A 16,109-nucleotide genomic window follows, 5' to 3' on the forward strand; every position below is an offset into this window, starting at 1 on the left:
GAAAGAAATAAAATCCACAAGTAATGGAGTGAAGAGGCTTTGCTGTGCTGTTTAAGCCAGACAGCTGTCAATTTTCCATTTAACTGGAAGGAAAGCGTATTGAAGAAAACCCCGGCAAATAGATGAGCTATATATAGTTTTGTTTTCAATTAAGTTACTCAGTCACGTAAATAAGAACCATACAGTGGTTTGAACACTGACCCCGGAGCCAGGGCCTTGGGTTTGAATTGTGGCTCTGACATTTGCTAAAATGATCTGACCTTAGGCAAATTTCTTTATCTTTCTGTGCCTTCACTTTCTCATTTGTAAAATGGGGGTAATAATTGTACCTAATGCACAGGGTTGATCTGAAGATATATTCAACCATTATATTATTTAGGATGTGTTACGTATCAGGCTCTGCTCTTGATAGGAGCTGTTAGACATGAAAAAACAAAAAAGACAAAAATTCCTTCTTCATAGAGTTTGTATTCCAGTTAGTATAAAAAACATAAATACCCATATATGTGTTAGTGATAAGAGCTATGGGGGGAAATAAAGAGGAAAGAGAAGTAGGGGATATGAGCTGTTAAGGAATAAATGGGATTTGAACTTGTAGACAGATGGCCAGGGAAGTTCACATTTGCAAAATCAACCTGTGAACAGAGATTAAAGAAAGTGAGGGTCCTGGCAGCATCAGTTGCTATGGGCGGAGCCTGGAAGGCAGAGGGAACAGTAATTACAAAAACCTTGAGAAAGAAGCATGTCTGGTAGGTTCAAGGGACAGCAAGAAGGCCAGTGCAGTTGAAGTAGAGCGAACAAAAAGGAAATTTTAGGCAACAGGTGTATGTATGTGATGCACACTTGAGCCCATGTGGAGGGGAAATCAGCGATCAGATGAAGCCCTGGGTACTGTGACAGCAACTTCAGCTTCTGAAGAGAAACAGGAGCTCCTGAAAGGGTTAAGCACAGAAGTGAAAGAATGAGATTCATGTCTTAGCATATTCCTCCAGTTTAGCTGTCTTACTGAAAGCTGACTGGCTGGGAATGGGGTAGGAGGAGGGGGACGAGGGAGTTGAGAGGTGCTGCAGGGGAGAGCAACAGCAGAGGGAAGGAGACCAGTCAGAGGGTAAAAGTTAGACTGTAACGGTAGTCAAAAGATGATGGAGTTTGGACGCAGGAGGAAGCAGGGTGGGTGCTAGGAACTGGGCAGATTCAGGATCTATACTGAGGGCATGGCCAATAGGATACCTGGGCTGATAAGATACAAAGTGGGAGAGGAAAAAGAAGATTCTAGAATTACACCAATATTTCTTGGCCTAAACATCTAGAAAAGTGGTGCTTCCATGAACTGAAATGAGCTAATATAGCTTAATATATGATTCTTACCATTATGCTAAAATGTATTAACACATTAATTAGTTAATATATGTAAAGCTCTTAGTATAGTACTTAATACCACATCACCCCAAGGTCAATGTTTGCTGTTATGATGAATACATTGAGATGGGAAAAATTTTAAATCCCAGTATATATTCCATTTAAATATGGGGAAATGTTCATGTTAGAGTTACAAGTTTTGGTCTTCGGAAGTGCCTGGGTGGCTCAGTCACTCAAGCATCTGCCTTCTGCCCAGGCCATGGGATCGAGTCCCATGTCAGGCTCCTTGCTCTGCGGGGAGACTCCCTCTACCTCTGCCTGCCACTCCCCCTGCTTGTGCTCACTCTCTGACAAATAAATAAAATCTTAAAAAAAAAAAAAAGATTGAAATGAGAAATTGGAAGACTCTCCATTGGCAGAGAAAGAATAGGAAATGTGATTTTCAATTAATAACCAAACTCTTCAATTCCCCTTTTCACATCCAAGTGCCCTTTAAAAAAAAAAAAGAGATTTTATTTATTTATTTGAGAGAGAGAGCAAGCAGGGATTGCAGCAGGCAGAGGGCAAAGCAGGCTCCCTGATGAGCAAGGAGTCCGATGAGGGACTCCATTCCAGGACGTTGGGATCATGACCTGAGCTGAAGGCAGACGCTTAATGACTGAGCCACCCAAGGCATCCCTGCAAATGCCTTTAATACTGGAATTCTTTCTGTTCTTTAGTCTTGAAAGTATGACTATCCTCAAAAACAACAACAACAACAACAACAACAACACACACACTACCTTTTCAAAGCACTCTGTTTTACACTCACTATAGCAATGAAATTTACATTAAGCAGTAGTATTTTAAGTACCACTGAAGTACCCTGTGTTTTGAAGAAAAAGCAATGACACTTATTTTTTACCATTATGTTTTCAAAATTGTGAAACCAATACAATGAAAATATTAGAGAATGCTAAAATGCACGGAAATATCCTAACCAGTGTAACCTGAAGCGCTTCTGGATTTTATGTAACAGCACCTGTGTTTGACCGTGGAGTTCATTTCTCATTGGAGAGTTGTAGATGAAATTTCAAGCTGAAAATATCTAAAGTCTTTTTCATTGCAGAGAAAGGGTCCTGGCTACGGAAACGACTTTGTGATTAATCCTATTTGGTTCATTGATTTTGTATCTGTTCCCCTTCATGAATACCTGGAACCAGACAGTGGGACCCTTTCCACAATTACTACTATGATTTGTATCGTCTACCCCAGTGGGCATTAGCTTATACCTATAATTCTCTTTCTGTGGAAGGTAAAGCTCTATTAAAATGTATGTTAATGGGCATGGTCCAATGTAGTTTAAGTCTTCATGTATAACAGGGCCTGGTAAATGGGTAAACTCAGGGACCCACAGACAACAAATTAAGGTTTGGTTGCTTTGACTGGACCGAGAAACTAAAACAAACAAATGCAGAAAGAAAGCACTAACTGCTGGCAACCACCCCATCCACCTCCACGGTGTTTTCCTCAGAAAGTTAGGGCATTAGAGAAAATTCTTTGTCATTCAGTGATTCCAAAATCCACTCTTTAACATACTTATGTTATTTTTTTCTAAAGCTAAAGCCTTACAGTAACTTACAGATCGATTTGTCTCTTAAGTGGAAGGAACAAAGTAGGAAAGGAATTTGGGAATCTAAGTAACCTCTTTCATTTTTAATGTCACGGAGGTGCTGTGGGCTGTGGTTCCCTTAATTCAATAAAGGATACAAGTTTTGAGACTGGCACACATTCAGCACTGGAATTCAAAATAACTAAAGTTCTAATTGATGGAAGTCCGCTGGAGACCGATTTCACAGTGCTTCCTGTTTTGGGGAGTTAAGGGGCACTATTATTATCTCCAATGATAATTAAAATGCAGAACTTACTCTTTTAAAGTTTGGGGCAAATTCTTGAATTTCTCCTTCTTTCTTCTAACTTTTCATTTACACATAATCTCATCTAATAACATTTTGTTTAATGTTGATGCTTAAAATTTATAGTCAAATAGTACTTCATGGTTTATAAAGTGCTCTCATATAAATTTCATATTCAGTACTTCTACTGGTTCAAAAAAAATTTTTTTTTTTTTTACAAACTGTCCTGACAATCCAATGATGAAGAAATTATTCATACTATTTCTGTTCTTTGGATATATAATTTGAAGCTCTCGGAAAAACTACTGGATCCCTAAGTACTCATAGTTTTAAGGAGTAGAACCATAATTTGAACCAATGTCTTTAGTTTTAAAAATGTGTACTCTTTCCATCTCATTACAGTTAAATTTTGGTAATTAATTCACTGATAAAGTTCTCCGAGTATTTTTCCAGAGGAGTTCAGTCAAGATAGTTGGTTCAAGAACGGGTAGAATCACAGTGTTAGGGAGTCAGGGTGAAGGGAGGTAGTGAGGAGAGACCAAAATTGGTTATGGATAAGCCACATAACAGAAAAAGAATACTCTTAAAATATTTGAATGTGCGAATGTGAAATGCACAGCGTTTAGTATATTGCACAAGTAATAGATCAATCTGTATTTTTACTGCCATATTTCATCTAAAAAGAATGCCTTAAAAAAAAAAAAGAATGCCTTATAAGATGCACCAGCAAGAGGAAAAAAAGGAAAACAAAACCCTGCTAATTAAACCACGATACACCATTGATCATAAGATACTTTCAGATTTTAAAAAGCTAAAATGTGAAAGAAAAAAAAAAAAAACGGGGCCGATCTTAGAATCAAAGAAGTACAGAAGTGGTAACTGCAGGGTATAAAAGTTCTCAAAATTGGTCCTAACACAACCTTACTAGACAATCAGTAAGCATTTATTAAGTGCCTGTGGATGAGCACGATGAAGCAAAATGTATAATCTAGGTGAACAAGCTTAAGTGCTACATATGAAATATTAATTACCATCCTTCAGTTTCACATTGTTGACCACTGTTGAAGAAAACAGATCCACTTATGCAAAAAGATGTCCAAGTGTGCAAGTGTCAGGAGAGATGGTAAAGGAGGGAGGAAGGAAAGGAGGAAGAAGCTGGGGGAGGGGAGGATGGCTTGGAGGACAGCTAGAAGAAGGAGGGGTCTAATTTAACCAGAAGCTTCTCTGAAATTCAACAGTGGTCTGAAAACTGTCTGCACCCGATCTGCTGATTATATAAATAATAACTGCTGTCCTGGATGTGAAATGTTACTTTAAAACAATAGCAGCTTTGAAAAAAGGTTGCACGTGTTTTTATAACATCTGTAGCTTCATGTCTAACACAGGATTTTTCCATTCTTGTATATTTTTTAAATCATGAAGATGGAAAACTAGACAATAGAAACAGTTCTCAAATTTGAACTAAATATAATGATTAAATGTTGGGCAATGCTTCGAGATTAAATTGTGTTACGACTGGTTATCAACTTCCTAAATGACTGAAAAGCTTTAGAATTTCTGATTAAAATTAAAGAGTTGTTTGAGCTGAAACTAATCATCTAAATATTTTACTTGGGCATTTTGCGTATATCATCACAAAAATCTGTGTGCTAAATTGGAAAGATGAAATTAGATTGTTTCTAATTAAAAACATTTCTGTTTCTGTAATGAGAGTTTCATACATAAATTGCTCTGTAATGTGAAATAACTGCTTTTGAAATTACTCAAATAAAAAGAAAAGATACTCAACCTTTTAAGTGTGCATTATGCTCATAAATTTATTTTTGGAATAATTCGGAAGAGATATGGTAAACCACATTTTACATTCTGATGTTATCATACAGTTGCTGTGATTGAGGAAAAACTAACCTAGTACTGGTAATCACTTCTTTTGAGAGGTAAAATTATAAATAAATAATAATGCAGGGCAATTTCATTTTTAAAAGTCAATAATGAATTCCATCTGCTGCACGCCATTAAAAATCAAAGAGGTTACTTACATGCTTCAGATCTTTTTATATCTTTATTCCTTCCACTTAAAAGTACAAGTCAATCCATCAATAATAATGTTATTTTGACTTGTTTGACCAAAACTTAAAAAAAAATGATGAAAACCTCCTATTTCTCTCCTCCTTTCTCTGGAGGCCAGACAACTTAAAGGAATAAAATACTAGAGGAAAACAAATACATTTAAGCAAACTGCTAAGAGGATGGTTAGGAGAAACTACTGAAATGTATTGTCAGCCTTTGAAACCCAGAGCAGTGGTGATAAAATCTGAGCGTGTGACTCGATCACTATTATTTCCCTAACTGTGTACAATTTTTCAGTTAGGGACAAGGGAAGACCATATGGAAGCCTTACTGACAAATGATTTCCTGCAAATGCATGAAAAGAAATCACTAACGACTTGTCATAAAAGCTCATTGGACATAAAAATAAACCCTAAATCACTATGTCTGAACCTATTTCTGAGAGCATCTCCTGATAGAATCGTACTTAGCAGCACCACCTACAGCAAATCAGGGACCAAAAATGTACATGCACAGAAAGTCTCTTCTAGATCCTGTATTTAGATTTAGTATTTCAACGGAGTTTACTCCCTCTGGGCTTCTCTACCAAGCATTTCCTTTCTAGAGGCTGTCACCAACATATCCATAGCTTATCCAGATTTTGAAAAGAGAATATAAAGTCAGCCTTATCTGACTTTCCAAAAATGACGTGTTTAAAGCAGAGAGCACTTACACATACCTTTGCGAGTGCAGAACATTTCTGAGGTCCTCCTTTCAAGCCTATTCAGCCAGTACTATGCTGCTTTCAGGAAGAGAGGACAGGGATTGTGGTTCTTGTGTTTCCCTGGGTAATACAACACTTCCTCTCCGGGAGAGTGCCCTCTCCTCCCACCGGGTGCCTGACCCCTGGTGGCAGTGTGAGAGGTTCGGAAGTTTCTGTTTCTGCTCACAGGATACTGTACCCTTCTTGTGACTGTGGACTTGCTCTTGGCTCACTGAACGCTTTGGAAACAGTGCCAGCACGCTCTGCATAATGCTACCAAGTTGACCCTACAAGTCTGTCACGGAGTGAGATAAAAGGACTCGGTATCTAACTTCTGTACCGTTTCTTATCATAAAGTAAATCAATGGCATGACCACTTTTAACGAATCTCTATTATTCAGTCTTAATAGCCCTGACAGGCAGTAGATTTGATAAGCTGGATATTAACATTCTTGGTGTTTTGTACCTTTACAGATTTTTAAATGCTGTTGGCTCAAGGTCCACACATAAGTTTGATTCCCCACCCCCCCCAGAAACACCCACTGCATCATGAGACAGTATTCTTACACTAATTTTATACTATTATGGTTATTTCTTTCTATATTTCTTCCCTATTAGAACAAGGAGAGAGTTTGCCACAACATTCCTCATCGTGCTGACCACTTAGTAATTGAGTCAATGGATAGGTGTCATAATAACTCTTTCCTTCCTACCTGGCCCCCTCTTAATCCACACTTCTGTTAGCTCTATGGAAGTGGATGGCAGCCTCCACAGCCTGACTCTCCTGGACTCCCTACTTACGTCCTTCAACTTCAAAAGATTTTGGTGGACACTTCTTTTTTATTCTCCCCTGTCGTTATACTTTTATATCTCAGTTCACTGAGATCTACACATAATTGTTCTGTATTTTATTTGGGGGTAGGAGTTACAATCATAGGGCGTAGAAATGTTAACTCAGATCCTTGCAAGTCCAAGGACTACTAGATGCCAAGACAGGTGGGCTTCAGGGACAAGTTAAAAGATACAAAGGACACTGAACACTGTGTGCAGACTTACTACACTGTAATGAACTGACAATGGTTATAAAGAAGGCAGAGTTCATGTACAGAACAATGACACTCCGTATCACAGCAAGAATACTATGATTCTCAATGCAATACAGAAACTACAGCCTTTGCGAAGTTCTGACAGCTCCATAATAAACTACTCATTGCCCAGTGAAGAATCTCACCAAGCCGGTGATTTTTAGAGGGAAATGTAGTAAACTGGCAATATGATTCATTCTCAAATAAAAATTTATGATGTCTCATCTTTTCTATGGAGGTATTTTGTATCCACTACAAACTCTTTATTTGGCTCCTTTAAGAATTCCAGCAGTATTCCCTATGAATGCTATTTGATAAGACAACCTATGTAAAACTTGCAGTCACGTTCTCAGCATTCTGCTGTAAGTTGGGGCTTAATCGATGCTAATTTCCATTTCTTTCCTTAATGACATGGCTGGCTTAAAGAAATGCTAGTAATAACAGTGCCTTACTTATGTTTAATGCTTTCTTATTTACAAAGTGCTTCAATTAATATTCTCATGTTATGCACACAACCACAATGAGCGATGCTGTTTTATTCTCAAAAGTTTTGCCAACTTAGCTATATAGAAAAAATTAAAGACAGACTGTTTCCCTTCAGCTTTATATGGTGCATGAAAAAGAGGGGACAGAAGTGTTGTGAAGATGCCCTGATGTTCATCTTCAAATAATTCAGCATAGCTGCAATCTCCCGCAGAAATAAAAGCAGCAGGTAAAAATCAGGAAGGAATCGGCTCTTTTTAAAAGCAAGACTTCATGTTAGAAGAAGAAACACACATATAAAAGCCCTGGACAAAATATAAATGCATGGTTTTCAACATCTGCAGAATATGCAAAGGAGGGCTTTGACATTTTTATGTCTCACATAGCCAGTAATGCTACCTATATTTGCGTTGCGTTTGAATGTGAGCAAGAAAGCTACAAAAGCACTTCCACATTCATATCAAACACACTTGTGAACTGGGATACAACAGATGTCTCTCTCAGGAAATAACTACGTTCATATTTATGGGCTATATCTATACAACATACGTATTTCCCAATGTTTTGTCATTTGCTCTTTCTTATTTGTTCTCATTAGGAATCTGATAGGAGTCAGACTTGACTCACTTGTCAGCTAAGTGTAGTTCTTTCAGGGTTTTTTTGTAAGATGAAATCAGTGCTTTAATCATGCTTAGACCTGTCCATCAGGCACCCAATGAACAGCTTCCTATGTGAGTACTGGCTCTTGGACATTGCTTTTTCCTAGCTGCCCATCATCTTTGGGATCCAAGTTGCTGAAGAGGTTCTCATTTAAAAATATTTTAAATGTTGTGATCAGAAATGCCACTGCTCCTACACCTCCTTTAGTTTTTATTCTAGAATCTTAGTTTTTAATTTATTTCTCTAGTTTACTTTTCATCTATTTTTATATCTGTTGTTATAGAATGTAGACTAACCCATTTATGATAATGTGATTTTATTTTTTTGAAAACATTTAAAAATTTTATTATGGTAAGAACATTTAGCACAAGATCTATTCTCTTAAAGAAATTTAAGTATACAATACATGATTGTTGACTATGATAATGTGACTTTAAAAGTCCACATTTGTTGGTTTACTTTTATGACATGGAGAATTTTGCCTGATTACATAATTAGAGCTTGTTCAAAATGAAATTTTTTTAAAGATGGTAGAGAAAAGACCCTTTCCTAAAGGAAAATTTATCATAAAAACTCTTTCCAAGACTTGGGTAATTTGGGAGTCATGTGATCTTCCTATTTATAGATGTTAATTGTTGGCAGGTAGGATTATAAAAGTACTTTTGGTAGTATCACCTTACAATGCCAAGGATACAGTCTTAACCTGAGATGCAATTGGAAGTGTGTACCCTTTCCAAATGCACTCTGCAAAAGAACAAGAACACTTTCCCTGGTCCAGAGAAAACATATAGCTTCTCTAGGAAAAAAAGTCACTTATCAAGTGTTTAATTTATTTTTTAAAATTTTATTTTTTGAACAGAGGTGCAGTTCGTTCGTTCGTTTGTTTGTTTATTTGACAGAGAGAGAAATCACAAGTAGGCAGAGAGGCAGACAGAGAGAGAGGATGAAGCAGGCTTCTGTTGAGCAGAGAACCCGATGTGGGGCTCGATCCCAGGACGTGAGATCATGACCTGAGGCGAAGGCAGAGGCCTAACCCACTGAGCCATCCAGGTGCCCCATGAGGTGCTGTTCTTAAAAGAAATTCTTTGGCTCGGGTCATGATCTCAGGGTCCTGGGATCGGGTCCCGCGTCGGGCTCTCTGCTCGGCGGGGAGCCTGCTTCCCTCTCTCTCTCTCTGCCTGCCTCTCCATCTACTTGTGATTTCTCTCTGTCAAATTAATAAATAAATAAATAGATAGATAGATAAATAAATAAATAAATAAAAAAGAAATTCTGAACTGCTTTAGAGTACCCCCCCTTATTGCTTGATATATAAAGGGTATTTTAAGTGTTGGGCTTCATTGGAAAGAAATACCTCCCAAAATTCCTGTAAGTTTCGCATGCATGAAAGAGCTTCCACTAAAGCAAATCTCTGAGCACATAACAAACTTCATGTTGTTTCCTGAGCTTCCATTAATTCGAGGCCAGCCTGTGCTGAGCACAGGGGTCACAGCACTTACTCAGACATCTGGTACACATGAGCTTTTCCCTTTTCTTCCTTCTTGTGAACATACTTTATGACTAAAGAAAAGAAATCTCTTCTAGTTCCCTGCTTTTTCTCTTACGAGAAACATCACATATTAGAGAAGGAGCACATTTTCCATTCTCTTCTTGCCTCCTGTTAACGTTTCTCAGCAATCTGTCCTCTGCAGTCAGTGTACCTCCTGCCTTGTCTGGGCTCCATCAGCCAATGCAAAGGTTGCAGTGAGGAACAGTTAAGGCTCCTGGACCAGCCTGCCTGGGTTCAAATCCCTGTTTCTCCACCTTCCAGATAGGAGGTCTGAGATCAATATTGTCATCTCCACTTCTGTTTTACCATCGGTGAAACCTGGGTTTTAATACTTCCTACCTCATAGGGCTGCTAGAAGGATTATAAGATTTAATACATACATGGTACTTAGAACAGCACTTGGCGTGTAATCAGTACTCAATAAATGCTAGCTTGTTAAATTATCATTATGCAGAGAGCGCTATAAAAGCATGTGTATCTCACATATTGCCCACCATTTCAAGATAAGCCATGTTTATATAACAGTCTTTAGAATGCAGACATTTCTTCGGATGAACCTTTAAAACAAAGCCTGAATAAACAAACAAGCAAAAAAGTGGAATCAGACTTATAAATACAGAGAACAGGGTGCCCAGAGGGGAGGAGTGTGGAGGAAATGGGCAAAATGGGTGAAGGGGAGTGGGAGCCACAGGCTTCCAGTTATGAAATGAATAAGTCATGGGGATAAAAGGTACAGCATAGGGGGTATAGTCAACGATACTGTAATAGACTGCATAGTGACAGATGGGAGCTACAGTTGTGAACATAGCATATGTGTACAGTTGTTGTTTCACTATGTTATGCACCTGAAACTGTAGCACCAACAACTTAAAAAAAAGAAAATAACCTTTTACTTCATTCTGTATTTGTATGGGTTTTTTTTTCTTAATTTTAATTCCAATATAGTTAACACGTATTATATTATTTTCAGGTATACAACATATTGATTTAACAATTCTACACATTCCTCAGGTCTCATCATGTTAAATGTAGACTTAATCCCCATCACCTATTTCACCCATCTCCCCACCAGCCACTCCTTTGGTAACCAATAGTATGTTCTCTAGGGTTTTTGTATGTGTGTGTGTGTGTTTGTTTTTTGGTTTTTTTTTCCCTTACTTGTACTAACAATTACTATCAAAACACTCATGGGGCCAGAGACCCTTGTGCTGTTAGTGAAAGCCCTGCCCCTCGCATAGCACACTGCCTACACTTGAGACTTCGTTGGCCAGCCAAGTTTGTTCTCTCTAGTGGAGTTTGTTTTTTGGTTTGTTTCTTTTTTCCTTTTTTGTTTGTTCCTTATATTCTACATATGAATGAGATCATATGGTATTTGTCTTTCTCTGACTTATTTCATTTAGCATTATACCTTCTAGATCCATCCACGTTGTTGCAAATGACAAGGCTTCATTCTTTTTTATGGCTGAGTAGTATTCCACATCTTTATCCATTCATCTATCCATGAGCACTTGGTTTGCTTCCATAATATAGCTATTATAAATAATGCTGCAGTAAACACAGAGGATGCAGTAAACATAGAGGATGCACATATCTTTTTCAGTTAGAGTTTTCATATTCTAAAAAAAGCTTTTCTTAACTGTCTGATTCAGAAAAGTCAAAAAGTACCAAAAGAGGTACAGAAAAGAAATAAAGAAAAAACATGAAGATCAATCATCATGCAAATGAGCTGTAGGCTTGATTTCACGATCCAATAATAATGTTTAGAAGACAATGAATGATTATATACAGAACAATCTATATACTATGTGAAAATTATGATACCCTGAAAGAAATACATTAAAGTTAATGTCTGATTAAAATATTTACACCAGTCAATGGTGCTTTGGAGACTGCCTAGTAGTACATATTTTTAACTTTTTACTTTATAAATTATTATAATTATTAATTATAAAATTTCACTAGACAGGAATAATGTACTTAAGTATACTGTCTTCATTTCCAGATGATGTTCTGCTTTAGTTTCTCTTCTACCCTTAATTATATTTATTTCACATAAACTTGAAAAGAGTATGCTTATCAGAAAGAAGTTTTTTTTTTTTTTTTGACCACTCTTTAGGATTATGGACATCAAGAAGGGGAAACAACAAAGATCAACAAGAAGAAAATAAGAGAGAAAAATGATAAAGTGACTAGAGACTGATTAAGAAAAGAAAATGGAATACACTTCATTTTAGAAAATAATTCAAGATCTTCCAGTCCTATAAATCAATCCTGGAAAAAAGTAGTTCTCTTGAAAAATAATAGAATGAACTATTTTTTTTTTGTTTGTACATTTTCTTTTTAACAATTAAAATAAATACCAATTAAATAAATTAAAATTACACTATATTGGTTCCATTTAGAGCATATGGTTAGAAACTGATGTAAAAACTGGAATTCACTACTTTATTTTTTAAAACAATGTATTACACTTCCTGACAACGAAAGTCATGGGGTGCCTGGGTAGCTCAGTCAGTTAAACATCTGCCTTCGGCTCAGGTCATGATCCCAGAGTCCTGGGATGGAGTCCCACATTGGGCTCACTGCTGCTCAGTGGGGAACCTGCTTCTACCTCTCCCTCTGCCTACTACTCTGCCTACTTGTGATCTCTCTCTCTGTCAAATTGAAAATAAATAAATAAATTCTTCAAAAAAATAAGACTTAAAAAAAAGTCACTGCCATAGCACAAACTGCAAAATCCTCTCCATCACTATCTAAAGGCTAGAAAGGATCCTAGATTTCAGTATATGTGCTGCCGAAGCGAGCACAAGGATCCTAGATTTCAGCTAGGTTAATTTTGGAATAATCAGGAAAGAATGGGGTTGGGGAGGAGCAAAGAGAAGAGACTGGGGTGTTCAGGCTGTCTGACCAGCGATGCTGGCTTCCACAGGACAAAGGCCTTGCCCCCCCTGCTGTCATCTTTCCGATAGCAACGGTCCAGTTTTCCAGGGTCCGTCCAGTTCTGGCTCAGTCATTCTCAGGGCAACATCTCTGCACTTGACAAACTCCCTTGCATTGTCCTCGGCCCTGAGTATCCCTTTTCCCCGCAAAGTGCATGCAGTCTCGTTTGGGTTCTCAGTCCAAGTACAAAAGCATGAGGACAATTAAAATCGATACCCAGACTAAATCTGACCTGACAGAGTGGATTCACTGCTCAACATCACAGGATCTGGCCCTAACAACTCCCTTCCATCCTTATCCTCTTGCTCACTGACTGTACCATACACATGCCTCTTGGCTATTCCTTCACACCAAGCATGCTCCTGGCCTAAGGCCTTTGCACTTGAGGTTCTCCAGGTTCTCCTTTTCTTACAACATTCTTCCCAGACATTGTCCTGACTTTGCTTCATCATTAGATTTAGGTCCCTGTTCATATACCCCTTCCAAGAGAGGTCTTCCCTCACTCCAGGACCCAAGGAAGCACCTACTGTATGCTTTCCTTTCATGACACTTGTCACTAACTGACATTATACGTTGCTGCGTTTCTGAGTAGTCACCTTCACTAGAACTTCAGCTCTAAGAATGTTCAAGTCCTCACATCCCAAACACCCTCTGAAACACTATAGGAGTTCAACAAGTATCTGTCCAATGACCCAACCAGAAGTTGCTAGGCATGTAACAGGTGTTCAATGAGTATCTGGAAAACCTTGACTGAATGAATATGTACACACGTTAGGCCGGTTTCAAAAACATACTTATAATAATAAAGTATTTTATTATACTTTATTATTATACTTAAAATAATAATTAAATAATAATATAATAATAAATGAATTAAATATTTATTATTTATTAAATAATAATAAATAAATTAAAATAATTAAATACTTAAAATAATAAATAATTTTTTTTGTTATTTTGATTTTAATTTTGATTTGATTAGACTTGGAGTGTCATGAATGTCCTCTACAGGAATGTCATTTAAGTTGAGATTTAAAGGAAGAATAAATCAGCCAAAAAGGACTATGTGTTCAACAAGGGGTTATAAGCAGGGGAAAGGGAAACTAACTGTTCAGGACAGAGAAACTAACATGGGCAAACGCCCGGTGGCTAGAGAAAGCTTCAGCTGAAAGTGAAGTGTGACTGTAGCATGGTAAAGGAGAAGTCAAGACAAATTCGGACAAAAAGAGAGAAGAGGTATACAATGAGAGAAATAAACAAGACCCAGTGCCTTCACGTGCCTTGTTGATTATTTGGAGGGGGACACATTCTGAATGCAAAAGACCACCTGGGAGATAAACTATAATCCATTGTGATACTGAAGCTGAATGACAGTGGTGAGGACTAAAAGAGAAGATTCACTGATGAGGCTTCACAGGTAGGATAGTATAGAACAGGAATCCTTGAGTGACTGTAGCTGTGCTGATGGGGGAGGCGAGGTAGGGGAGGTGGAGGAAAGAATCTAGTTTGGTAACAGAGAACAATGAAGAGGCTCAGATTAAAGGAGGACCTTTTTTTTTTTTTTTTTTTTTTTAAAAAAAAGATTTTATTTATTTGGCAGAGAGAGATATCACAAGTAGGCAGAGAGGCAGGCAGAGGGGGTGGGGGAAGCAGGCAGGCTCCCTGCTGAGCAGAGAGCCCACCCATTATGGGGTTCCATCCCAGGACCCTGAGATCATGACCTGAGCTGAAGGCAGAGGCTTCACCTGAAGGCAGACTGAGCCCCCAGGAGCCCCAAAAGGGGACCTTAAAAAACCCGCTGTGGAAAGGTTGATTTTGAAATACCTGTGGAATATCCTAATGGATATGTTTAGTAAACAGTTGAATTTATAGATCTATTGTTAATCATATTTTTTTGGCTAGAAATTTAGATTCAAGCATCATTTGCTCAGAGATGTGAATTAATATTGCTTAGGACAAACGTATTCTCATTATTCTTTATCTAGCTTCAACTACTGTTAATATTTTATCCCTTTTCTTTTACATTTGTGTTTTCTTTCTGTGATATTTATGTGTATACACACATATACACAAGTAATGTGTATATCTGCTGAACCATCTGAACATAAGTTAGATGTATCATGGCCCTTTATCCCTAAATACTAACGTATACTTCCTATGAATATAGATGTTTTTACATAACCACAGAGCTGTTTTTAACTTCAGTCAATTTCACATTGACATAATACTTTTATATCATCTGTTATCTGTATTCCAATTTTGACTACTGACCCAGTAATGACTCCAGACAGCATTTTTAATTCTCAAATAAAGGTCAATTTCTCCTGCTACATTTAGGTTTCAGAATTACACAAAAATCTAAGAACCACATTCAGTAGTTGATTTTGTTTGCATTTTCCTACCTACAAAAGAAGTACTAATATTTCCTTATATTACTAGAGTTCATTTCTTACAGCTTCTTATTTTTTATTTTTTTAAAAAAATTTATTTATTTGAGAGAGAAAAAGTGCCTGAGAGAGAGAGAAAGAGAGAGGAAGGGAGAGGGAAAAGCAGAATCCCCACTGAGCAGGGTGCCTGACACAGGGCTCAATCCCAGGACCCCAGGACCATGACTTGACCTGAAAGCAGACAGATGCCCCATTTCTTACAGCTTTTCAAATTTTACGGTTCCATCATCAATAAAGGGGAAAAGCCACCATATGAATAAAAATGAGTTGCCCAAATTGACCTCCTCTGTATAGAATTGGTCTTGACACAATTTATAAGTAAACAAAGCTTCTTAATATGCCAGATACCATTCTTTCTCTTACTAAGATCACCTAGTTTGAGTTATATTCCTTTTTTCTCTCTTTGGGAAAGGAACCAAGTAAGAAAGGATGAAGAGTAGAGGTGGAGGGGGACAAAGTCTATTCATAGAGTATTGTTTCGAATTAAGGTCACCTTTAAGAAGTATCAAAATTAGATAAGAGTTAACTCATTAGGTTGTCAGTAAGAGTTCAGAGTAGGACAACATAAACCATCAACATTCCAAACCTTGCATGACCAGAGTGGTACAATGGAGGCTTTATTTATAGGAATCCTTTGCACCCACTTACAAAGTTGCTAAACTGGTTTGTTTCCTTTGTGGGTGTTTGGTAAAAGAAGAAAAGCATGCTTTGGCTTGTCACTGAGAGTTGATCTCTAATGGAAAGGGAACTGACTTACCAGGATTATTTACCTCCACAAGTGCCCTAATTTAACATGGGTAAAAGCCACCCACACATAGATAAATGCCTTCCTCCCCTCTTTTTATGCAGATATAAGAAATGCACCTGGATGACTCTGTA

General features: G+C 37.6%; 1 protein-coding gene across 7 annotated transcripts in view; it reads right to left on the reverse strand.

The window, feature by feature from the left end:
- Positions 1-16,109, reverse strand: part of OXR1 (oxidation resistance 1) — a 447,011-nt gene that overhangs the window by 115,464 nt on the left and 315,438 nt on the right. The window contains exon 1 of one of the 7 annotated variants that reach the window (XM_044245099.1): positions 6,043-6,076. The exons of the other annotated variants lie outside the window; for them this stretch is intronic. Coding sequence (XP_044101034.1) covers positions 6,043-6,061 — 19 coding nt within the window. The 5' untranslated portion in view covers positions 6,062-6,076. Of the gene's footprint in view, positions 1-6,042; positions 6,077-16,109 lie in introns of those variants that run through there. 7 annotated transcript variants of the gene reach the window in all.

Source organism: Neovison vison, chromosome 4 (genome assembly GCF_020171115.1).
Source record: "Neovison vison isolate M4711 chromosome 4, ASM_NN_V1, whole genome shotgun sequence".
NCBI lineage: Eukaryota > Metazoa > Chordata > Mammalia > Carnivora > Mustelidae > Neogale > Neogale vison.